The sequence below is a fragment of the Cygnus atratus genome, chromosome 1, assembly GCF_013377495.2.
Source record: "Cygnus atratus isolate AKBS03 ecotype Queensland, Australia chromosome 1, CAtr_DNAZoo_HiC_assembly, whole genome shotgun sequence".
Lineage (NCBI taxonomy): Eukaryota > Metazoa > Chordata > Aves > Anseriformes > Anatidae > Cygnus > Cygnus atratus.
Genome location: NC_066362.1, coordinates 64,625,999 through 64,650,059, shown reverse-complemented (window position 1 = coordinate 64,650,059; position 24,061 = coordinate 64,625,999). Strand labels below are relative to the sequence as shown.

The 24,061-nt window shown below is 47.7% G+C and overlaps 1 protein-coding gene across 1 annotated transcript in view; it reads right to left on the bottom strand.

Annotated features, from left to right (window-relative positions):
* Positions 1-24,061, bottom strand: part of B4GALNT3 (beta-1,4-N-acetyl-galactosaminyltransferase 3) — a 60,393-nt gene that overhangs the window by 19,086 nt on the left and 17,246 nt on the right. Inside the window, exons 2-3 of the mRNA XM_035550909.2 lie at positions 6,210-6,313; positions 5,459-5,536 (exon numbers count right to left, since the gene is read on the bottom strand). Coding sequence (XP_035406802.1) covers positions 5,459-5,536; positions 6,210-6,313 — 182 coding nt within the window. The remainder of the gene's footprint in view (positions 1-5,458; positions 5,537-6,209; positions 6,314-24,061) is intronic.

The following is a 24,061-nucleotide window of genomic DNA, read 5'->3' as shown; positions in this document are numbered from 1 at the left end:
AGACGGAGGTATTAGCAGGGTAAGGAGCAAGAGCACATGGACAGTGTGGCCTCTGCGTGCCCACAGAGACACAGAAATGCTGAGGAGAGCAGGGGTTCAGACAGCAGAGGAGGGTGTGCAGGGGTGGCTGTCCCCGCTACCCCACCAGCCTCATGGGGAGAGGCTTTCTGTGCCTGACGGAGACCTGCGGTACAGCTCTGCTGGGAGAAGCCTGGTGGCTGCTGTGGGATTGCAGATGCGTGCTCCTCGAGGAATAGGCTTTATTTTGTCACAGCCATCCATAAAGGAAGGGCTGGCTGCCTCCCAGGACAGCCCAGGCTCTCTGCGTGCAACCAGTGGAGCGGGATGCTGAAACCTTCCTTGCAGAGTTGGCATCTGAAAGCGGAGAATAAATAAGCTGGAAACTGTACAGGCAACCTTAGATGGGGAAATGCTGAAGAAAGGAATAGGTTGCCTTGGGACTGGGGAGGTTTTGCACAGCTGTCTTGCCTATATAAGGAGCTACAGAGCCCAGCCAAGGCTCTGCGAGCAGGGCTTGGAAACATCTGAATAGCACCCAAATGTCTACAGATGGCAGCAAATTTCTAGTTTTGGTCAGGGAAGTCTCTCGAGCAGGGCTGCAACAGTGTGGTGGAGGAGGATCTAGCCCCTCCGTGCACTTCTGGCAGAGAAACCATTTCACGGAGTTATTTTTCCCAGGATAGCAAGTTGGGGTTTCGTTTTGTAATAAACTGGGGCTTGAAGGAAGGACGTGGAGCAGACTTGGCCCGGCCCCAGCTTATGCAGTAATGCTCTTTGTGAGCTGTGGGCTTTAGTCATGCACGTGAAAATCATCTCTGCGTGCCAGGCAAAACACATTCATAACCACTGCTGCTCTCGAGTGGTCTCTTGTCAGCCTGCTCTCGCTGGTGTCTGCACTGCCAGGGCTTGGCTGATGTCTGGATGTCCCTTTTGTTCCCCACTGCCCTCTGCTTTCCTCCTTTGCTGACATCCCTCAGCCCACACTCTGCCCGTCGGGCAAGAGAAAAAGCAGAGAGACAAAGCAGATGTAATTTCCCCAAGTGATGCTGCACAGAATGAGAGAGGAACTGCACAGAAGGCTCGGGGCAATGGCTATAGCCAAGAGAAACTTGGGGCTCTGCAGGGAGCTGCGATACAAATCAATCACTGCAGGCGTGACACCAAGTTGGAACCTAATTGCTGGTCACTCCCATGCACCTTGGCGACATCCAGGTACATTCCCAAGGGTCTTACACTGTTTTCTCCCCCAAATCAAATAAAAATTGCTATTTCTTGTGGAACATACACTGAGGTGAACAAACTGGGCTCCCACTGCTAGTCACTGCCAGTAATCGAGTCCTGCAGCAGTCGGTCTGTTGCTATCCACAAGAGATGCTGTTTTTTCTTCTGAGAGAACTGTTTGCACACTGCAGATAGCAGCCTCAGATCTCTATCAAATGCAGCACAACACTCCCACACCGTGGACAGGCTGGTGCTGCACTGCCTTCCTGGCAAAGACACCCGGGAGATGCTCCCGAGACTCAGGGCTGTAAGGGAGCTAAGCTAGCTTTGGAAAGGGGTTGTTCAAACACCAAAGCAGATCTGTACGAGGGAATTCCCAAAAGAGTGCCCAGACCTGCTCCTTCACAGGGGAAGATTGGACCAGTCCCATCCTAATGCAATACTTTACTGTAGAGTTTTGGCAGTGGGCAGCCTAGTAAAAGGTAAGGCAGACACCCCTGTGCTAAGCGCTCTGTCAGTGCTGTAAGAGATTTCTAGCCTGACATCCCCACCTCCAATGTCTTTACAAGACACCTACAAGGACTTTCTAGCAGGAACTAATGTGATTGCTTTGCTTTCCTGTACTCGCAACAATTAGAAATAATTAACCGGTAAATAATAAGCATTTCTTGCATGTATATAATCATAGAATGTTTCGGGTTGGAAGGGACCTTAAAGATCACTTAGTTCCAACCCCTGCCAGGGGCAGGGATGTAGTTTCAGTCTTTTCTATATCATTTTTTGTCTCCTGTGCTGCAGCAGCCTACTTTCCTCTGCTTCCTCTGAAGAGGAAAAGAAGAATGTTATTGACAGATATGTGCTGGCTGCCCAAAACGCTGCTCTGGAAGTGAAAACTGAGCTACGCTTTAATTTTAGGCCCCCAAGAGTCATGAGTGCAGCAGCTGTTTTGAAACTCTATCACCTCTGTCCCTCCAGCTCGCCTCATGGCTGCCCAGTGCAGGCAGCTGAGAAATTCCTCTGTTTGCTATTTGGGTCCCCTCTGGAACATGCAGAAAATAATCTGCTTGGGGTGTTTGTTGCAGATTGCAGCAATAAATGACACCGTCATTCACAATCCATGCACAGAGCTCCTGAGAAACGTCGACGGACTTTTTCTGAGTTTGATTTCCCAGCTTGCATCTGATTTTCAAAGGGTTTGAAAGTTACCTGGTAAAGTTTCCTGGTAAATAACAAGTTAAGTTGTCCTTCTCCCCTCAAAAGCATCTGCTTTGGAAATTTTGGGTAGACTTGCTTGGCCAGCACCAAGAATAGAAGCCCAGGGGCTGGGCCATAAACGGGAGCTGGCATTACGCGGTCTGTGCTTTCCCATCCAAAGGCTCCTCCTGCCACTCGGGTTCCTCCCTTCCAACCCCACCTCCCGGTCGCTTATCTCCACCCTGTTAACACAGCAGTGTTGCAAGAACCCAGCTGGGATCCAAAACGGCCATGGGTCATGCACCAAGGGCACTGTTGGCACAGCGCACGTGCACCACGAGCACGCCCCCGGGAGCTGTTCTTCCCCAAGGTCTGGGCAGGGCAATGCCCTCCTGAGCACAGCGTCATGGGCACGGAGCAAGTAGCGCCAGGAGCCCCAGGGAAGGAGCAGAGGCTGGTGCCATGGCAGGCAGCAAAGCTGGGAGGGTTGCAGCAGCAATGACATGCTGGGACAGGATGGAGAAGAGAGGTCTTTCCTAATTTAATCCTGGCCAGCCTTGGCATCTCAGAGGCAAATCAGCCGCGTGCAACCCCAGGAGTGCGCAGCGCCGGGGACGATAAATGCGGCACGGAGAGGGCCCGAGCCAGCGAAGAAAGGCGACGTTGTGCTGTGAACCCAAATTCCCAAAGCTGAGTTCATAAGCCTCTTCTGTCTGTGCAGGGCGGCCGCTGTCCCTCCTCCTGCCCAGGCCAGCTCCCCCAGCTGGGGGACGTTCAGCAGCGAGCAGCTGGACTCTGCTGCAAGCTCTGCAGCCACTTGTGGGAATCCGTCAAGATAAGGCAGCAACAGAGACCCCCTGTCCCTCCCAGCCCTGACACCTGATGGTTGTGAGCAGCCGAGGGAGGGATGTGGGCAGCGACAGCTTTGTCTTTCAGTCCTGTAAGGAAAGGATGCTGCCCCTTAGGAAAGGCGTTGGGGGAGGAGGATGCCCTGGGACAACGCTTTGGCTTCGTTAAGCACTGGTGCTATTGAGGCTAACTGGGAGCATTTCTGAAAATTTCCCTATCCCTACAATGGTACAAAAAAATGGTGACATCCGTGGTCCCACAGTGCAGGTTTGCCCTGGTGATGGCTGCGGAGATAGGTATCATGCACTGGCACCTCGAGGAGCCCGGGAGCAAGACTGAACCCTGCTTTCCCCCACATGAGCATATAACATTTTTAGGCGTTTCCTACATGTATATGTCCCCACCACATCATCCAAATCTGAAGATTCAAAGCACCCATTTCATCTCCTGACACCAAAAGAGGAAAACTGAAACCTGTCCTTCTTTGGTCATGCTGGCTGTCAGCGCTCTCTGCAACCCTGTTAATTATTCATGTTTGTCAAGAACATACCTCTGTTCAAACGAAGCCCAGCTCCATGACCTGTGGGAGGCAAACTGCCTGCCCTCACCCCAGGAACCAGGATGCAATTAAGTGCTTAGAGATGCTGCCGGGAGGGCACAATGGGATCATAGACCCCTGGTAATTAATTTGGGCAGAGTTACAGGAAAACTTAATCCCCGGATCAGAAGAAATTTCATCTGGCGGTTAGGCAGACAGCTCCACACAGAGCCATGTCTGTGGATCCCTCTCCACCTCATGCAGCTGGCACCAGTAAATTCCTGGCCTCTATGTGCAGGCAGGGAGGGAGTGGAGCAAGGCCAACCAAACCCACTCCCCAGCCTGGTGCCTGTACGCCCTGGGACTCAAAAGCCTTCTTGCAGCGTCGCTGCTGCACACCACCTGACACAGGGCACAGCTGGGGACGCAGGCACCCACAAATCCCCAAACCAGTCATGTGTGCTTTGCTTCCCAGCCTGAAGCAACAGCCCTCTACCTGGCAGGGCTCTCCTCCCCAACAGGGAGCAGTGCGGGATCAGGCAGGAGGCACCTTCGCAGGCACATCCCACCCCAAGTCCTGCCCCTTCCCCTGGGGCAGAGCACCAAGCTGGCACCCAGGCCTGCTGCTAAGCAGGGAGCAAGGCGCACTGCTGTGCACAGCACCCACCTTCTCCCAAGCCACACTGCTCACCCCACTGGCTGCATTTCTAACCCAGTAATGGCTCATTGCACACCACAGCTGGCAGATTTCAAGGCTAACAGGCTTTTGAGAAATCACCAGGAGGTGGAAATCAGAGCCAACAGGCAAAGCCTGTGAGAAGCTATGGGGATGCCAAGCTGAGCCTGTAGCACCCGGTGCTGTGGGATGAGGGAGCAGTAAATGCACCGTGTCAGCCCTGTGTGCTGCAGCAGCCTTGGCCCTGAGTGAGCTCTCCGTGGGCCACTTGTCCGGGAGGCAGCACCTTCTAATTGGTGTCGGTCTCTAATCACCTCGAGGAATTTAGGGAGCTGACTCCATTAGCCAAATGCCCCCTGGCTGGTGTCCCTCTCATTATCGTCAGGCTGCATTGCTCCCTTATCTGAAGAGGAATGGCAAGATAAGGGGACAGCAGAGGAAAGAATAAATGAGGCGTGAAAGAAACAAAGGGAACATTTGCCCCAGTCTTCAAGGGTCACCAGAGAAGGTCTCCGTTCATCAGAAGTGTCAGTGAAGTGGAGAGACCTCTGTGTACAGTGAGCAGGGGTTGGGTAACAAGCAAATGCCAGAATATGAGCGTAGTATAGCCTCTGCGTGCCACAGTCATGTGTTTGCTTGTTGAATACTTGGTCCTGTGCACTCCCAGATCTGAATAAACCTCACCTTTTGGGGACAGCAGACTGCCTGCTCTCATGGAATTATGGGCAGGTGCTTGATGCCTTGATGGCTGGGAAAGACACCTAATTATCAGGAATCTGGACACTCCTGTCTTTCCAGATGATTACTTGGGTCTGTAAGTGTCATTAAGCCAGGAGGGAGCGAAAGGGAATGGACTGTTAGCGAAGCAAATGCATTTCCAGGCAGAGGTCCCTCCCTTCCTATCCCACAGGTCTCTAACTACAGCTCCCTTGTGCAAAAGGCTGGAGAAAAGCACAAACCTCTGGCATCCATGGGACAGGGTTGTCCACAGCTGCATAATTCGACTTATTCCTCCCACCTCTTTGATGCTCCTGGTTCTGAAATACAAGTAGAGGAAAATCAAAGTAACCTGACAAGTGACCAGGTATTGACACCTACACAAGAGGGCCTGAGTCTGTTTGCAAGAACATGTGAGAAAAGAAGCAAGTTCCCATAATTGTTCCAAAGAAGAGGCTGGCTATTGGAGACACAGAGGAGTGGAAATGCTCCATGGCTTTCTTGACACCAACTTTCCAGAGTGAGCCGTTGAAGGGAAGGAATATCAGCACTTTATAATGGCTGCTAGCACAGAGCTAAAACTTAGGTCGTTATCACTTTGTTTTGTTTTGTTTTGTTTTGTTTTGTTTTTGCCCAACCTCATTTCAAAGGGTCCAAGCAATAGTTCTTCCAACACTTCCTTCAGACAACAGCAACAAGATGTACTTCGCTGGAGTACTACAACCTCTCTCCTGACCTTTCATTTCTGCTTCCATCTCTTCCTGTGCCACATACCCAGCCAGCTTCACATCACCACTGCAGCTGAGTATGTCTAAAATAACTCAATTGACTACAGTGGAGTCTTTGTACACCCGCACTGCTGTGAGTCAGCTCAGATTTTGCTCTCTGGCATGCTCTCTTTTCTTCATGTAGAGAGAGCTGTCTTGTGGGGCCAACATGAGAAAGGAAGGCTTTTCCTCCCAAATGTTCAGAAGACATCCCGAGTCTCCTCACCTGGTGTCCCATCTTCTGACGATAGTAAAATGGGAGACTTGGGTCCCCATCCGGTACATTTGTGCCTGCCAGAGCCTTAGCCAGTTCCCTCCAGTTTTCATATCCTGCACAGAGGAAACAAAGAGATGTCAGAGTACAGGCTAAGAAAAGAAGCTGCAGCAGTAACCAGAATAAAGTGGTTGGTCTCTCTTGGGAATGAGAGACCTCCAACACTCTTGAATCACCCAGAAGAGACCAGAAGTTTATGTGACAATGAGTTGGCAGACCGACACAGAGAGAAAGAGAAATCACCTTTGTCTTCCTCAAAAGCTTTTCCCTTGTTCTTATTAATTTGTTGTATTAAAGATTTGTCATAGTTCTAAAACATATTTCAGAGATTTTATTAATCATCACAGGACTGGGAACCTCTTTGTAGATCCTTCAGATAATCCCACTGGTCAAACTAAAGATGGCCAATTGTTTAAACTAAGAATCCCGAAGAAAAATAAGACAATAACCAGATTCCTAATTAGTTCAACCATCAAAAGAATATTATTCTGATTATGCAGCTTTTTGAACAATAAAATTTATCAATCTTCTTTTCTTGAAGGAAATACTGAATGACCGCAAAGACCAAACCTGATAGGACATTCACCTGTAACACCTAAAGTACTAGCACTGATGCATCACTATTTAAGTGAAGTCAGCTTTATTACCCTCCCAGTCCACTTGAGACAGGATCTGGTTTTGGATCCTTCTGCAACTCTTGGCCTCCTTGCTCTCCCGAGGGACAAAGATGAACAGATGCAGTATGTATAACCTTGCAGCTCTCCATAATCACCATCCATACCACTAACAGATGGTGCTGGTGAGCACAGCTCGTGCCTCCCAGCAGTGTTACGGTGGCTCACGCCGTGTGGTTTTTGGAGCTACTAAACATTTTGGCATCGAGTCAGCAACTGACCAACCTGCCAGCAGTTCAGCGCTGTGCCCACACCACATGATAGCTTAACTGTGAAGAGCACAAGTGCCCAAACCTCCACCAGCACTTGCTTCTCCCAGGCTGGTAGCAGAGCAGCTCAAAATCCACGTACTGTAGAGCAGAGCAGGGTGCATCTATAAGTGACATGATTTAGATCAGCTCAGTTGAGACCAAGGCAAACCCAAAACAACCCCAGGAACTAGAGGTCACGAATAACCCCTTGACAGCTTCCCCGCCCCAGCTGTGTTAAGCAATTGGCCTGTTATTGCACCTACAAACAGAGTTGCAAAACACTGGTAGCTTGTTCCTGAAGCTGGGTGCTGCAGTGTCTGACAGAGGTGAGTAGAAAGCAAAGATGTTGATCCTGCCCCCTATGTTGTGTGGAAAAAAATGCGACAGTTAATGAAAAGAAAGTGCAAGAATTGTGGAAAATGTGAAAGTAAGTAGTCAGAGATGGCACTGAAGAGACAAGGCTCAGAGGCAACTCAAGCGCCCTGCTCTTCTGGCACGAGTGTTGGCTTAGATGTGTGGTTTTCGTTCAGGCCCTGTTAGATGCTGTTTAGCCACAAATTTCTGATCTAGGTCTTCCCACCAGCAGATTCTGAACTTACAGGGTTAGTCAAAGACAAAACATACGAATATCAATTTTGATTTTCTGCATAAGGATTTTCAGTCAAACAGTCTGGGAGTCTGGGTGAGTAATCTACTGATTAATGCAGCTAAGCATATCTCATGCTTCAGAGATTGCCTGTCATGGGAAAGGAGGAGATTTCTACGTCTCCACATAAAATAGTACGTGAGAGCTTCCACCTCGTTCAGAGCAACGAGGCAGAAACCACTGTTTCCAAATGTCCTGCAGTTGGACGTACAGTCCCACTTGCAATGGGGCTGGAACAGTCTTTAGAGCTGACATAAAGTTCAGTGCTCACTGCTTCAAAGGCTCATTTTACTCTTGGGAGACAGGGGCACACGTTCTTCAGAGGAGAGAGCCAGAAGAGTGGGCTTGGCTAGATCAGAAAAAAAACAACATGAATAAAACAGTGAGTTCACTGTTGGAGACTCATTGAGGGAAAAAGACACCTAGAGAAGCAGTTCTTTCTTTTTTGCAGAGGGGAGAGATTATTTAATTTTGTTTTTAAACGCAGAACTTCGCTGATCTGTGGAATAAGCTCAACGTGAAATGCCAGGAATCGGCCTCAGCTGGAAACAGGATGCTGGCCACCACAGCCTGCCTTTTGGGCTGGTCCTCCACAGTGAGTCCTGGGCTTGTCTGCGCTCGAGCTCCTACGCACGACTGGCAAGGAGCCCACCTCGGAGCAAACACAGAAACTTGGTTGGATACGAGTGCCAACAGCTGACATTTCTCTGGCCCTTGGAAAAGAGAAGGAAGGGGGGCAATTCTCTGTGTTGTACAAATATTTACCTAATGCTTACATCAGCCAAACGCAGAAGAGACAAAAGAGCTAGAAATTAATCTGGAGGTAGCGTTTTCCTTGCTGGGTAATTTGTACTTTGGCAGGCTAACGCCCCGACGTGGTAGGAAATGAATTTCAGAAAATAATAGGATAAATGCTCCCCTTAGAGAAAGTTCCCGGTGCTACAGCTCTTCACTGAAAGGTTGTCTTTTCCACCTGGGGATTTCCATGGAGTATCCCTGGAGGTGAACCTGGCTTTCCTTGCTAGGAGGAGGGAGGGAATGATAGAAAGTAGGAGAAGAGACAAAGGTCCTTCAGCATCCTGCAACCAGAAGACCTGCTGAGGCCAACTGCTGCCTGAGGGAACAGAGATGGTCTTCTCCCCAGCACGGGATTCAAGACATTGCCTGGCAAGTATTCTCCTGAGAGTCAGAGAGCTGAGCCCCATGGCTACATCCACTGCTCTGTCTCAAAAGCACCAGACCAAGGCTGTCTACAACAGGCTCAGCCCAACCTCGAGCTCTCCATGACCACCGCACAGCAGCCTGGCTGCTGGCACCCTTTCTTGACGGCTACTTGAAGTCAACAAGAGTATGTCTGGAAAAAAGCAGTAGGAAGGGACTAAAATGCCTCAGCAAACATTTAGGTATTACTAAGAGGGAATGCCAGGACTATCAGCTTTAATGGTTTTGCTCCAGCCTCTCTGCAAAACTGGTTCTGGTTAGGATAGGAAAAGGCAAAAAAACATAAAGGCAGGAAAATCAAAGGCTTAGAAGAGCCTGTCCAGTGTCCAGGTAAAGATGTTGGGCCAGACTCTATTGCTGTTAGTCCATCAGACAGATGCACCAGCCAGCCCCTGGCTTTTCTCTGTTCTGGGCATTTAGCTCCCATCACTTCCTGAAGCATGCTGTTGTTTTTCAAAGCTACTTTTTCACACCAAAAGCCTCCCAGGAAAGCAACCCTGTTGCGCTGATGCAGGTGCCGCTTGCCAGAAGGGCTGGCCACCCCCCTGCCTCCTCGGCATCAGGGCCAGCCTCCCTGGATTTGTATGATTTCACACCAAGAGGGACCCAAGGAGCAATGAGATGTTCTCAGAGGCACTGTGGAAGGGCAGAAGGGCGGGCATGTTCATGGCAGTGATGGAGGCTTTGTGCAGAGCTCACCCAAGCTGCAGTTTTTATCCTCACTCCATGATCTGGCGTATGGCTGAGGTTACTGAGCCCTCACTGCTAGAGGGAAGCCACTACTGACAGCCCAGTCACCCACCAATCTCTCCCTTTGCCCACAGAAGCTACTGCTCATAACCTAGCTGGTGGCCATCACACAACCTTTAAGAGCTCAGCTAAGGAGGAATACAAAGCCAGAGCTATCATTTGCTATAATGCCACTGGAAAATGCCAACTGCCTGCTATCTGGTGAGAAGGTAAGGGGTAGCACAAATACATCAAGAGGAAGTAAGGCAAAGATATTTCTTGCCCTGGGTCGAGGCCCAAGGGCCTGTCTGCCTCTTCTCAGCTATGCCTTTTTCTGCACTTAGGCTAAAAGCCAGCGAAGAGAGCTGCAGGAACAGCAAATGGTGATGGGAGATGTCATCCAACAGCTATGACGGCCAGAACAATGCGCTTGAAGCCTGTCTCAAAAGAAAAATATAGTTAAAAATAAATAAATACATAAAAAAGCAGAAACCCTCAGCCAGAGTAAAAGCACCCAGGGAGCTACCAGCCTTGGGGCAGGAGCGTGACCAGGGCTGCTCTGTCTGTTCAGAGATTAGATCCGTCCAGCCGCCAACATGCCTCTGGCCCCAGCCAGCACCTGATGTTTCAATCAGACCGTGAGGGTACCTGGCTTTGTGAAAGGAGGGGAGGGAACCCCTGACCCTCTCAGGTGATCAGCTTTCCCTCCGAAGGTTGAGATTTGAGTACTCTGCTGTTGCTACTGCTGCTGACATAGCTGCAAATGCTACCAACGCCCAGATGCTCGCCAGCCCTTTTGTAGCCAGGCTGAACGCTTTCGCTCGGCAGCCTCGGGAAGCAGCAGGTCCACAGGGTGGATTGCTTAGGAAGCTTTTTCCTTCTGATCTGACACCATCCTCCTCCTCTGATGCTATAGGTACAGGGCAAGAAGAAATCGGCAGGATCTTGTTCTTCATTACTCCCACTCTCCAGCAAACCCCCAGCATGGCATGACATTTTAACTCTCTCTTTGGTGATCTTATTTCTCCTCTCCCCTTCTGGCTGGATTTTTTCAACTTGCTCTCATCCCAAGGAATGTCATTGTGGTTAGAGGTCTTTCTCAGTGTTATTCCTGGCTGAACAGGCAGGCAGGGGCAGTGCCCAATACCCCCAAATATTACCATTACGTGCCTTGAACACATAGTAGTCCAAAACATATTGGGGAAGTTGTCTGAATGTGACACAGGAGCTCAACTTGGAGCTATTTGCAGTCTCTCACACGCAAATACATCAAGCCTCCTGCCTTGAACACAAACCTCACCTCCACCTCCTGCCTCGGTCGCTCTCATTCAGCCTACAGCCCGCTCACAAACGCAGCGCGCTGCGAGTGCTTTCACCCTGCTGCCTGAGGCAAGGTGTCACAGGCCGTGAGGCTGCGGCTTCTGGCCTGGGAGATCCTGGGGACAAGCTGCCACGCCATGCTGTATGTCCCAGGCAGCATGGTCTCACGGCTGCAGCCCGATAGCAGCCAGCTCCTGGTCACCTGGGCGAGGCAGAGCTGCATCACGCTCTGGGGAAGCAATGCCAACCTCCTGGCCTACTGCACACACGTCTGCGGTCCCCAGACACCAAGGGTACAAAGCATGAAGATGAGGTGTAAACTGACCTCTTGAAACAGAAACGTGCGGGAAGGATGAAGTGAAAAAACACAGCCGATGGTTTCTGGCCACGGGGTTAAGCGAAGGTTAGGGCAGGTCATGAATCAAGGGCAGGGAGGCAAAGAAAGTATTAAAAGAAAAAAAATCATTCAAGCGTACAGCTTGATCAAGAGAGATTCTCTCTGGTTACTTATTTAAGTCAATAAAAGCCATAGGCAGTGAACTCCTTGCCTTCAGATCAAGATCAGAACAGCACTCCTGGAGTTAAAAGAAGTTAGGAAACCAGTTGTTGCAGAGGGAGTCCGTCAAACCTTCCCATTTCTGGTTATCACAGAACTCCACAAAATACAATTGCTGACCTCCTTCAGGCATAAATCACAAGTCGGAGGCAGCTTGTGCAGACAGGAATTACTTCATTCTTCCTCCAGTTAGATCTCTTACTCACTGCTTTGTGAAGGTGCATGGCTTTGCTGCCCATCAGTTTGCAAATTCTGACATCACGCTGCGGAGCATCAGAAGTACATGGGGTATGACTAAGGAAAAGGCAGAGTGCTACACACAAGAACAAGAGAGGAAAAACGAGCAGAGGTAACAGCCCAGGGCACTTATGCAGTCTTACCTGCAGACTCACGTGTCAGGTAACACCTGCTGCTGATGCCTTCTAGTTATAGGAGGAGTATTTCATACAGGAAGGAGGGAACTGATAGGCAGTGGCTGGGGCACTAACTTGTTTTGTGGAAGATAAAATTCAAATCTTGCCTCTGCCACTAAAATTTTCCATTGCTCGAGTTAAATCATGGGATATTCCTGTGCCGCAAGATTATCTAGCAAATATTGCTTACCCCCTGTGAGTTCAGCAGAAATACACACATGGAGATGCAATGCTGGATTTGAGTCAGGTAGTCTCTGTCGTCACTGCTAGTTGCGCTACCCTTCAAAATTATGGGACCAAGCTCCTAAATTAGCTCCAGAAATGCCCTAGTTGCAACCTAGCGTATGTTAGAATAAACTGACTCCAACCACTGCTTATCTGCATTTGCCACGCTGAAGGCAGGGAGGTTCAGGAGCCAGCTCTGGTGATAAAAGGCCCTTTTGTCCCCGGGACGGCTACAACCAGCAAATGGACAAGGTGCCCAGCCATGGGGGCACAGGTTCAGCTGCACAGCAGTAATCCCTGGCCTGGGGTGACAGCCCCAGTAGCCTGAGCAATGTAGAGGAGTCCTCTCCTGCCCATCCTCACCTCTCTGACCATGCAGCTTAGTCCCTCCTCACCTTCCTCTCTTCTGTCTCTGCAAAGTCGCACTAAGGAGCCATGAAGGATTAGATCTGGGGAGGGGGAGAGATGGAGGAAGGTATTTTGAATTTCAGGGAAAGAAGGTGAAATGGACCCAAATAAGGCATGAGAAGAAGAGCACCCACTGCCATTTTTAGGGACATATGATGAAGGCTATGATTTTGGCACTGGTAACCTCCACAACAACGGGGCAAGAAATCCTTTCTACTCTGCTTCTCTTTGGCAGTAATCCACGGGTCATCTTAACCACTCAAAACACAGGCAGACACTTTCAGATAATAAAATATTTGTTATCAACATTATACCCATAATAGCCGTGCAATTAAAGTCATAAACTGCTGGCAAGTTCAGAGCACGTGGCAGTTGTCTTGCTGCTACAGCGTGCTTGGCCCCGAGAGGTCATGCTGCACAGGCTGACTCCGTGTATGCCTCCTTGTAAGACCCAGCTGTCAAAAGCAAGCAGTCTCTCACTTTTTACATTGTTTGTGCATCGTGTACTGCAACAGATTTTTCAAAACAGCCACAGTTCATGTCAAAAAGAGCAGCTTCCAGTCACACGGAGATTAAAGGCATTTGAGTAATTCACATTACAGTATTGCAATTACGGAGCCAGGCTTTCGCCAGGCATTGTCTTTAAAACATGGGATTTGCATCAAAAACATCTACTGACAGAGATCAAGATGTTTGGCTTGCTTGAACTACAATACTTGCAGTGCTTGTAAAAACTGGCAAGTTGACAGAAGGGCATAAAATCAGGCGTTTGCATATAAGTCTAAATTTTTACTTTTATCTTAAGATCTTATTATTATGAGATTATTAATTATTATTATAAGATCTTATTATTTTGATCTTAAGATCAAAATCATTTTCTACTTTGTGGACTCCATTTCTTGCCTTTTTTTTTTTAAGGGTAACATCTGACTTTATTTTTGGAACAAAAATACCTTTAATCTTGGAACATCTACATGGGTTTCTACCAATTCACTGCCAGTGACCACATCCTCAGCAGCTGATTCACACTCTGCAGCTCTACATACAGTCTGCCTTCTTTTACAAACAAAAAAAATAAAAATAAAAAAAATCCCTCTCTGGCCCTCGGGGTGACTGGCATGAAAAGCAGATGTTCCACCTGGTTACGATCAGTGCAAATGGTGTTCCTGGCCCTCTCCCCTTCGTCTGCAGGCATCGGTGAGGCCATGCCCTTAGAGACACCAGAGGCAACAAAGGCTCGTTTTGCTGTGGTAACAAGTTAATTAAAGCTAACGTTTGTCTCCATATATCACCAGCTCAGTGGGGCAAATCATAGGCACTGCACCCAGAGACACAACTGGGAGGCTTCCTACCCACTTTTATTCACATGTACAGCATTGTCGTTAGCAGCAGTAAGAACTCCTTGCAAAAAGGAGCACGTTTCTGAATGCTTTCAGCCATCAGCTGATCTGTAGTTTTGATGCTCCTGATACCCGAATAAACGCAACGGAAGCAACATATGTATGAGGCTTCTCTCCCCTGAGCACTGGGAGGTACCTGCAAAAATAAATAAAGAAAATGGCAATTCTATACTCAGCAGTCTTTGCCATCTGGTTTTCTTTTTGTAACAATTGTGCCCAGGAAAGTTCAGCAAGTCATTCACATAGCTTTCAGAAAGCTTTGAGTACATTTTTCTCAACTGATCCAAACACCGCAGCACACTAACACTGCTCAAAGAGCTTTCCAAGGACTTTTTAATATAGGAGCTGTCTAGGATGTGAAGCTGAATGCCAACTGTGCCTTTGAATCAACCTTTCTTATTTCTTCACAGAATATAGCTAACCCATTATTTCTTCTATCTTGGACGAGGATTTTCACAATGACTCAACAGCTTGCCGCCGCTTCCATGTAGATGCAGCATTCCCAAAATATCTGCTTGCAGCTTGATTTTCAGTCAAGGTCTGTGGATCTTTGTGCTGTAGAAAATGTCTTCCACTACTGCCATGAAAAAAATAATATATATATATATTTCTCTATTGCCATTTATATTTGCCATTTTACTCAAAACCACTGTTGCCATTTTCTTCTGAATTCATCTTGAAGGCAGTAATCCACTCCAGCTCAAATGTATCGCTTCTGTGGTCTCTGTGGCCAGTGTTATTGTCCTACGCAGCCTGGTTCAGAGGTGACTGCCTCCAGTCACCTTTGGGACAAGGCACAAGAATAAAGGAAAAGAGGAATACAGACAAAGAACAAGATGGACAAACATCTACCAGGAATGGTGCAGGTAGGGTTGACCTGACTTTAAGAAAAGGAAGCGAGCTCAAGAGACACTCTTGAAGGCCACTCCAGAAATATGATTTATTTGTGATTATGATTTATGATTTGTTTAAATTATTTGGATTTACCTATGTTATTGAGGGGAACAGAATGACTTGTCTTCCCAGTGCTCTGCATGGGGACACCCTGCCCTGACACCGAACAAAGCTCTGAAGGCAAAGGGACACCTAAATGTGGGACAATACAACATTTACCTGACAGCTACACTAAGTAGGAAACAAAAGCAGGCATACCGATGAATATCAAATGCAGAGAAATATAACACTATGTCCAAACCAGACACCACTTTGTGTTGGGGAAAGGGAGAGATCTGCACCTCTAGCCCATGAGAGCAGGGCAACCTGTAACAATAAGGGGAACTAGGAACACAGCTGACGTGGAGCACAAAACGCTTCTCCCATGACTCAGAAAAGCCTGCTATGAACACCGCAGCACAGAGACTGGGTCACTGGTGCTCAAGTACGCTCCAGGCTCATTGCAGCCGCTCACAGGAGGAGAGCTCAACTCCCAGTACTGAGCCATCAGCAGGTCAGCAAGCATCCCATCAGACAAAACAGGAACAACTCTACAGAAAAGTTATTAAATGGGAAAAAGCAAGAATAGAGTTAGAAGATTAGGAAACAGTACAAAGTGAGACTTTTTTTTTCTGCAGTAAGGACTAGTTTTATCCTCATATTAACAGAAAGCAAGTCATCTAAATAACAAAGAGGATTGATGGCGCAGTGGTTGAGATATACTTTGGTACTCATTTCCAGGCACACCGGAACAGAGACTATCTGCAGCTTGAATTTTGAGTCAACTGAAGTCCTTCTTCTAATGTTAATGGGTTTTAAACAAGGCTCTAGGACTACTCCAAAAATTTCAGGAACTTGGATACAATTCCTGTGGGCAAGCTTACTTCCTCGATTCCAGTTCAAACCTCAAAACTACAGCTTCTGTTTTAGCTTTGCACGTGGTCAAGTGCCGTTTAAAATGGCAGCAAAAAGCAACCAGAATTTCAGGATAATCTTCAGGAATGTCTGAAATTCCTCATCAGAGGTGGAGAACACCAAATCCAAGCCCAAAGCTTCATTTGGCTTAAACCCTAAATGCCAGCTTTCATCTCTCTTTGTGAAGGATGTGTGTCCATGCCCCTGAACCCACCACCAGCCCTGCTTAGCAAAGGAGCTAAATTTGTAAGACTGTCCTCTCCCCTCTGAGTCATCAAATTCCGACTGCTAGCCAGAGCAGACAAACATGCAAGACGGACTAATGATTTGATGTGTTACGGGAAATCCTAAATATCTATGTGCTATGTCTTAAAAAACCTATTAAGCCTCTGAGTGCTAAGGGGCGTACTCAGGCTCCTCCGGGACACAGGCTCATAAATCCCGTGGACGAAGCAAGCTGCCAGCCCTCCCTCCGAGCAAAGACTCAGCACGAAATGGGAAAGGCCGCAGGGCACAGACACTTACTTCTTCGCCACCTTCATTTACCCAACAGGGGTTGCCAAGGGGAAGAATCATGGTTGCGTACAGTCTCTTTACAGAGCTCCTACCCAGTCATGCAACAAATCCAAACCACCAACTTCTGAAATACCGTTCCTCCTCTTCCTAGGCTAAATCCCACACCGGTGTCAAACCAGCCTGTGCAACAACACGCTTGATGAAAATCATGAGGAAAGCGGGAACCAGGAGGCGTTCAGAGAGATGCTCGGTGCCCCAGCAAGAACAAACCTGGAGCCATCCACAAGCTGGGACATGGCTGAAGCTTTCGGAGTACAGGCTGCAGGGCCCCTGCTCTCCACAACAGGCCCCTGAGGCCATCAGGCGGTCCTGAGGGCTTCCAGGAGGTGATCCTTCTCCGGGAGGGGATGGCCGGGTTAGGCACCTTGGAGTGGGGGCCGCCCGCATTACAGAGCTATCCCGTTTCAGTGGAATGTTTAACCAGGCTACAGCTCTCTACCAGAGTAATAAAATTGCCCTGCCAGCTGCTTAAAGTGGCTTGCAAGGACCGAGTGCAAAGTCACAGCTTTCTTTCAAAGGGGTTGGAAATTTCCATAGGACAAGGAAGAGGGGTTCCTACTGCCCTGTCCTAGTCCAGCGAGTACCTGATGAACTTAAGGACAACCGAAGCCGTAACGACTATCCAGTCTGCCTCTTGTGCAACTCAGCACAGGAAATTCACACAGTAATTCCTGCGCTAGCTCCAGAATAAATATCCAATGAAAACATGGACTGACGTTGGTTATTTACACACTGACCTGAGATTTCATCCAAACTCTGTTCTCAGTCCCTTCATTAAGTTTTACTGACCTTTTCCACAGGCTCTTGGTACGATTCCTACTGAGCTCCACTGACTCTGGTCAACTCCATTCCAGGATGGTATGAGTGTACCACCTTATACAACTTAACCACATATATGAAAATACCCATTTCTAATGTGTTCTGCCAAGCTGAAGGGGAGTGAAAGCAGCTGGCCTCTTTACTGCATTTAGCAAAAGGACCAGTTGTTAAATCATCCATCCTTTGTGTGCTGCTGACCCTACTAGCTCACAGAGCTCCAGGTTATGCACTGCTGGGACAGCATGGGACCTCAGCTCCAGTGCCCTGAAAAACTGCAGTATGGTTTATATGCTATATACTGTTTGATGTGAAAGTTCCTAATGCTGTATCTCCTGGGATGGAGATGAGGACTGTGTGTGCATCTGATTTTTTGGTCTCCACAAAGAGCCCAGGGCAGTCTGTTTTTGATTCGTCTTTACATCCACTTTTTTCACTTGCTAATAGAGAAACACAGAATTGCTGAGGTTGGAAGGCACCTCTGGAAGTCACCTAGACCAAACCCCTGCCCACAGCAGTCACCTACAGCAGGTTGCTCAGGGCCACTTCTAGTCAGGTGTTGAATACCTCCAAGGGCAGAGACTTCCAAACCTCCTTAGGCAACCTATTCCAGTGCCTGTCTACTCTTACAAGAAAACCGTTTTTTCTCTGTTTAAACAGAAATTATTCTGTTTGGTTTGTACCCATTGCTTCGCCTTTTCACTAGAAAATTATTTCTTCACTGAGCAGAGTCTGTCTCGTTATTCCTTACTCCCTCCTGTCAGGTATTTGTACACACAGATAAGATCTCCCTGAGCCTTCTCTTCTCTGCACTGAACAGCCCCATCTCTCTCGGACACTCCTTGTGTGAGAGGCTCCATTTCTGTAATCACTTTTATGGTCCTTAGCAGGCCTCACTTTAGCACGTCTGGGTCTCTCATCTGGGGAGCCCAGAACTGGACAGAGGGCTCCAAATGTGTCTCACCAGGACTGAGCAGAGGGGAAGGATCATCTTCCTCAGCCAGACCTAATGAAGCCCAGGAGGCTGTTGGCCTTTGCTGTAAGGGCACATCACTGACTCACAATCAACTTGGTGTCCACTGGCAACCCACCGTCCTTTCCTGCTCTAGCTGGTTAGTCCCTAGCCTGTATGGGGGCATAGGGTTATTATTCTCAGGGAGGAAGAACTTTGCATGTCCCTTTGTTGAATCGCAGAAGGTTTCTGCCAGCCCATTTCGCCAGCCTGTTGCAGTCCCTCTGGACGGCAGCATCTGGTGTATGTACCATTTCCCCTGGTTTTATATGAACAAATTTGCTGAAGGTGCATTTTGTCTTATTGTCCAGGTCACTAATGAAGATGTTAAACAATATTTGCCCCACTGTCACTCCCTGGTGTACACAAGTGATTGGCTTCCACCCGCATTTTGTACCACTTCACATTTGTGTTCTTCCAGTCCTCATGGACCTCCGCCAGTCATGACAAACTTTCAGTGATGATCTAGAGGGGCCTTGCAGTGACACAGGCCAACTTTGTCAGCACTCGTGGGTGCAACACATCAGGTCCCAGGGACTTGTGTCTGTCCAGTCAGCTTAAATGTTTCCTAACCTGATCCTCCTCCACCAAGGGTAGATCTTCCTTGTGGTCTTTCCCTCTGGCCTTAGGGGCTTGGCATTCCTGAAAGCCAGTTTTACCACGCTCACACTTTCCCTTGTCTTCTTTTTTGATACTGATATACCTGTAGAAGTTGTTCGTGTTGCCCTTCACATCTTCCTCCAGATTCAGATGTGCTTTGGCTCTCCCAAACCCATCCCTGCACACTCAGACAGCTGAACTGACCCTGCTACCACTTCTGGTACACTCCCTTTTTATGTTTGAGCTTAGTCAGGCACATCCACCCATGAAGACCTTCTGCCACCATTGCTTCTCTTCCTGCATGTTGGGATGGACCCTTCTTGAGTTTGGAGGAGGTGATCCTTGAAAAAACACCCAGTTCTCCTGGATCCCCTGCTCCCCAGAACTATTTCCCATGCAAATCTTTAAGACAGGTTCCTACGCATGGCAGTCTGCTCTCCTGAAGTCCAAGGCTATGATCCTGCTCTTTGTGCTGTTCCAAGATAACTCTGACCTGTTCACCACGAGGCAAAAAGCATCTGTGAAAGCAGTTTTAAACCAGTCGGTCATCTCAATACATTGATAACTGAACTCCAAAAGTTTACAGTGTAACTGCTTTTGCAAGTTCTGCCCGTAAATACCTGGAAAGTAGAAGTCCCAGTGTACTGGGATTTGAGCCAAGCCACCCACGTGCCTTTTTAAAGACTGTCCTAAAATGGCCATACAATTAACTACTTCGGAGTTTCCAAAATCACTGTGAACCTTTCTCTGCCTTTCTGTGCTCACAAATACTCCATCACCTCATTAGAAATCCACCTTATCCACAGCAAGTTTCAGATCTGTGATCAGGAGTCTTTGTGATACGGAAAAATGAGAATAGCAGGACAAAAGAGAATAGATCAAATGATACAAGGAATAATGAAAGGTCTTGCAAGCTAAGTTTAGTACTTATGTTCTCTCTGTATTTATGAGATCCTGATTTTTCATTCAAATAAAGCAACCGCAGAATAATATCCACATCAGCATTTCACAGGATTTAGAAAACTTGGAGCAGAATGTAAATCCTGTTTGCTGCAGGATATTAGGGCTTTGTCTATTTTATTTTGTAATACACACAACTGCCACTGTTAGACACACTGTTCTACTTGGATGATTAATGCCAAAATGATGCAATTAGATTCTAAGCAGCCTATTGTCTGGGAGATTATCCATCCACCCGAAACCTCCCTGTTGTGATGCAACACACTAAACAGGTAAACTGGGAAACTAAAACAAAATTGTTCACTTCTGTCAGGTTCATTTTATTGCTGTGCCTGGATCTCAGCGACACGTAAGCCAGGAGGACGATCTGGCTTATTACGTGAAATGAAGTTGGCACAAGTTCTGAACGGCCCAACAAGTCACTCTTAAGCCTTCATTCTTTTGGCTGACACCATGAATGTATACCACACACATAATTTTTACCTGCTTTAAGGTGTACCTCACTGACTGTCCCAGTGCCTGACCACCCTCTGGGTGCAGAACCTTTCCCTAACCCCCAGCCTGACCCTCCCCTGTCCCAGCTCCATGCCGTTCCCTCGGGTCCTGTCGCTGTCCCCAGAGAGCAGAGCTCAGCGCCTGCCCCTCCGCTCCCCTCGTGAGGGAGCTGCAGGCCGCCATGAGGCCTCCCCTCGGCCTGCTCTGCTCTGGGCTGAACAAACCAAGGGACCTCAGCCGCTCCTCATACGTCTTGCCCTCTAGACCCTTCACAATCTTCATAGCTTTCCTTTTCAAGGCTTCATCACCTTGCTTTCTAAAACACCAAAAATAGCAAGGATGAAGAGGCCACCAGAGGGTCTGTGCACTCAGGTTCACATGGACTTGTTATAGAACTGCTACTGGTCCTATGAGAAACATCGAGCCCCTGGGCACTCTGATCTTCATTAGAAATAAAAAACAAAAAGCTTTCTAGTGAAACAAAACAGTTTTCATCTAGGAATCTCTGAAGCTAGCAAAGTCTCACTGGATTTAACTTCAAATGCTTATAACTTTGCATAATTGGGAAATGTCAGAGTAATGTTTTTATGCATCTTCATACACGATCAAAAGCGTGGTTGACAGAAAACCAGGTGAGACACACAGCATGCCCCAGACCCTTAGAGAAATCCAGTTGCTAAAGCATTCTGCTGCTGTAAGTGACCCTTGTGTAGGGATGCCCTTTATGAACATCTCTAACTATTTTGCACCATCTCATATGAAAGAAGAGTTTAATTAGTAACTTTATCCCTGTTGCAGATGTTAAGGAACAGTTACAAGAAACATGGAGAGCATGCATAATTTTCCACTGAACTTTACAGAAATTTTTAGGATGCTTCTAAATTTGAGTCCTGTACTTAACCCTAGAAGCTTCTAAAGGTCTTCTCCATAAAGACAGAGTCTGCTTGTGCTAGCAATGTAGTATGGATTCTGCAGAGCTAAGCTCTCATGCAGCTACACCTCAAATGACAGGAAAAACAACCCAGACAAAACACTATCCTAAAATTATTAGGACAGGAAAGAGATCACAGAAGAGGAAAAAAAATATGTTTTTTTTTTCTACCAACTCTGCAATAACGAGGTGACTATCCATCTTCTCCTGTCCCTTCATAGTTGGCTCCCCATACTTTTTATTTGATTTCTTCTCCCCTGTCATTCCCTTGCACTCTTAGATACTTCCAGCCTCTCATATTTTTGAGGTAGCACTCAAATGCTCCGAGTGATCCTCTTGAGACTCCTTCAAGTCCTCTCATGTTTCCCCGAGAGCTCTGTCTCCTCTTTCATCAACTGCTTGCAAGTCCTGTCCTGGTCTTACAGCACTGGAAAGAAATGCAATTCAATAGCATTAATAAAAGATAGCTAGTTCCCCCTCTCCCTTTCATCTCCTCTTTTCTGGCCGCAAGTGATTTGCCTGCCGGGAGGCAATGAGTGAGTGCCTGCCTGGGCTGGCACTGCCATGTCGAGCTCTGGGACCCACTCCAGGCCAGGTTGCCATCTGAGCAGGGTGGTGAGCAAGCCAAGATGTTGCTCCCCTCGGCTGCCCCAGCCTCTTTCCAGCACCTCAGGAGGAGAAGACCCGACAGGATCAACTTGGATCAACCCTGGAGACAGGGGAGCCTTCCTGACACTCCTTGGCATTGCCTGGGGAAGCTACGTTATGGTGGCACACCAGAGACTCCCACCCAACCAAGCACCCCTATCTCCCCACCCAGCCCAGCATCCCTCTGGGGACATCTCCACTGAGTCGGCTTCCCCAGCAGCCTCCCACACAATCACAGCTCAAGGCACCTCCAGTTTTTGTTTAGAGGCCACAGACAGCCCATGCCCCTTCAAGAGCCCCTGAGAAACCAAACACCACCCCCTGGTCCTTTCCTGTTCAGTGCCCAAGGCTCTTCTCAGAAAAACCCATCAGATTTTGTGACTCATACCTCACACACAGGTAAAGCTAAGAAAACAGACGATGACTAGATAGAGAAAAGAATAATTAGCTGTCATATGAGAAAAATTTGTAAGAGATTCTTCCCTCCCAGGACTTTCCCATCTAAGACGTGAGAAAATCACCAATTACAATCTCCCAGCAGACTCCCAGAGCTGCAGCAAGGGTTGGGTGTGATGGACACTAAGCAGCCCTGCTGTCTATTGGCCTGCTGCAAGGGCAAGGGGGAACTGTTCGCACTAATGTCCTTACGGTGTAGGGTAACATTTGTTACAGCAAAGTCCTTTCCCCTTCCTGATCTGACAGGGGTAGCACCAAACTCGAATGGACTGGTGGGAGCAGGACTCAGTACTTGTGAACCTGAGACGGAAATTAAAATCCTAGTGAAACCCTGATGTCTTCAACACCACGAGCATGAGAGGAGCTGCAGTGGAGTGCACTTGCTCAGCAACCTGATGTGCTTGCTTTAATCAGACCCCTTGAGACACCAAAACACAATTACAGTTGAAGAGGTGACACAGGACAGCATCTCAGTATCCCACATTTTATCTCTTTTAGTAGCTTGCTCCAGTTTTTAAATCAAAAGGAAGGTTTCTGACTTACCGTGCTGTAAACTGCCAGCTGAAAAAACAAGCCAGGTTATTTTTTGCTCTTTAAAAAAACAAAAACAAAACAAACAGGGATCTTGCCCAATGGTCAAAGCTGCCCAGCAGCTTGTGTATACAGCTGTATACAATTTGTATGGGGCTGTACAGCTACAGGAGCACAAGGAACAGAGTAAAACCAATTTGCCACAGACAGTTACATTATAAAGATTTTCTTCACCGCTCATCTTCCCAGCAATTAAAGTAGCTTTCTCCCAGTTTTCTCAGCAATTGAACCACCCTGGAAGAATCAACCCCAACATACTTTCAACCCATGCTTTTGTTTACTTAAAGAAGGCCAATTTTTAATTCACTTCTTAAGAGAACTCAAACCAGGGCTGGATCATCAAAGAGCTAGCCTCAGCCAAACCAGGAGGAAAAGAAAAAAAGCAATGCCCATGTAATGAACTGTTGCTAAACAACATCAAATACATTTGAGGAGAGTTTGATCTGCTCCTGGAAGTTCCACAAACACACACAGAAAGTGAACTAAATATGTTAGGTTATTTGTTGCCATTTCTTCACTCAGCTCAAAGAGCTTCTGCCAGAAATACAGTTACTGTGCATGGAAGAAAAACCACAGAGGCCCGCCTAGGGCTACTCAGCACACAGATGTGGTCCAAACTTACTGAATTTTGCTGGTTTCAATTAGGGACCAGAGCTGGTGCTTTAACCCTGTGCTACAAAACTCCCCTCTGAAAACGCATAGCGTGTGCACAGTACCTCACTGTGCATGAAATAAAAGCCTTGCATAGGAATTTAGTAATTAGCAGATCAGATCAGACCATTGGTTCATCCCATCAGATAATCTCACTTTGACCAGTGGCCAACATCTAATGTTTAAAAGGCAGAAGGGAAACAACCTTCAGAAGTACCTTTAGCTGTATTACTTTACGGAAGAGGAAAAAAACGTCCTCATGACCTATGCAAACAGGCAGCTTATGCCCTGCAGCACAAATTCTGATTACTCTTCTCTTACCACGCGTAGTTGCAAATGTTATTATTAGTCATAAAATTATCCAACCCTTTAAAAAA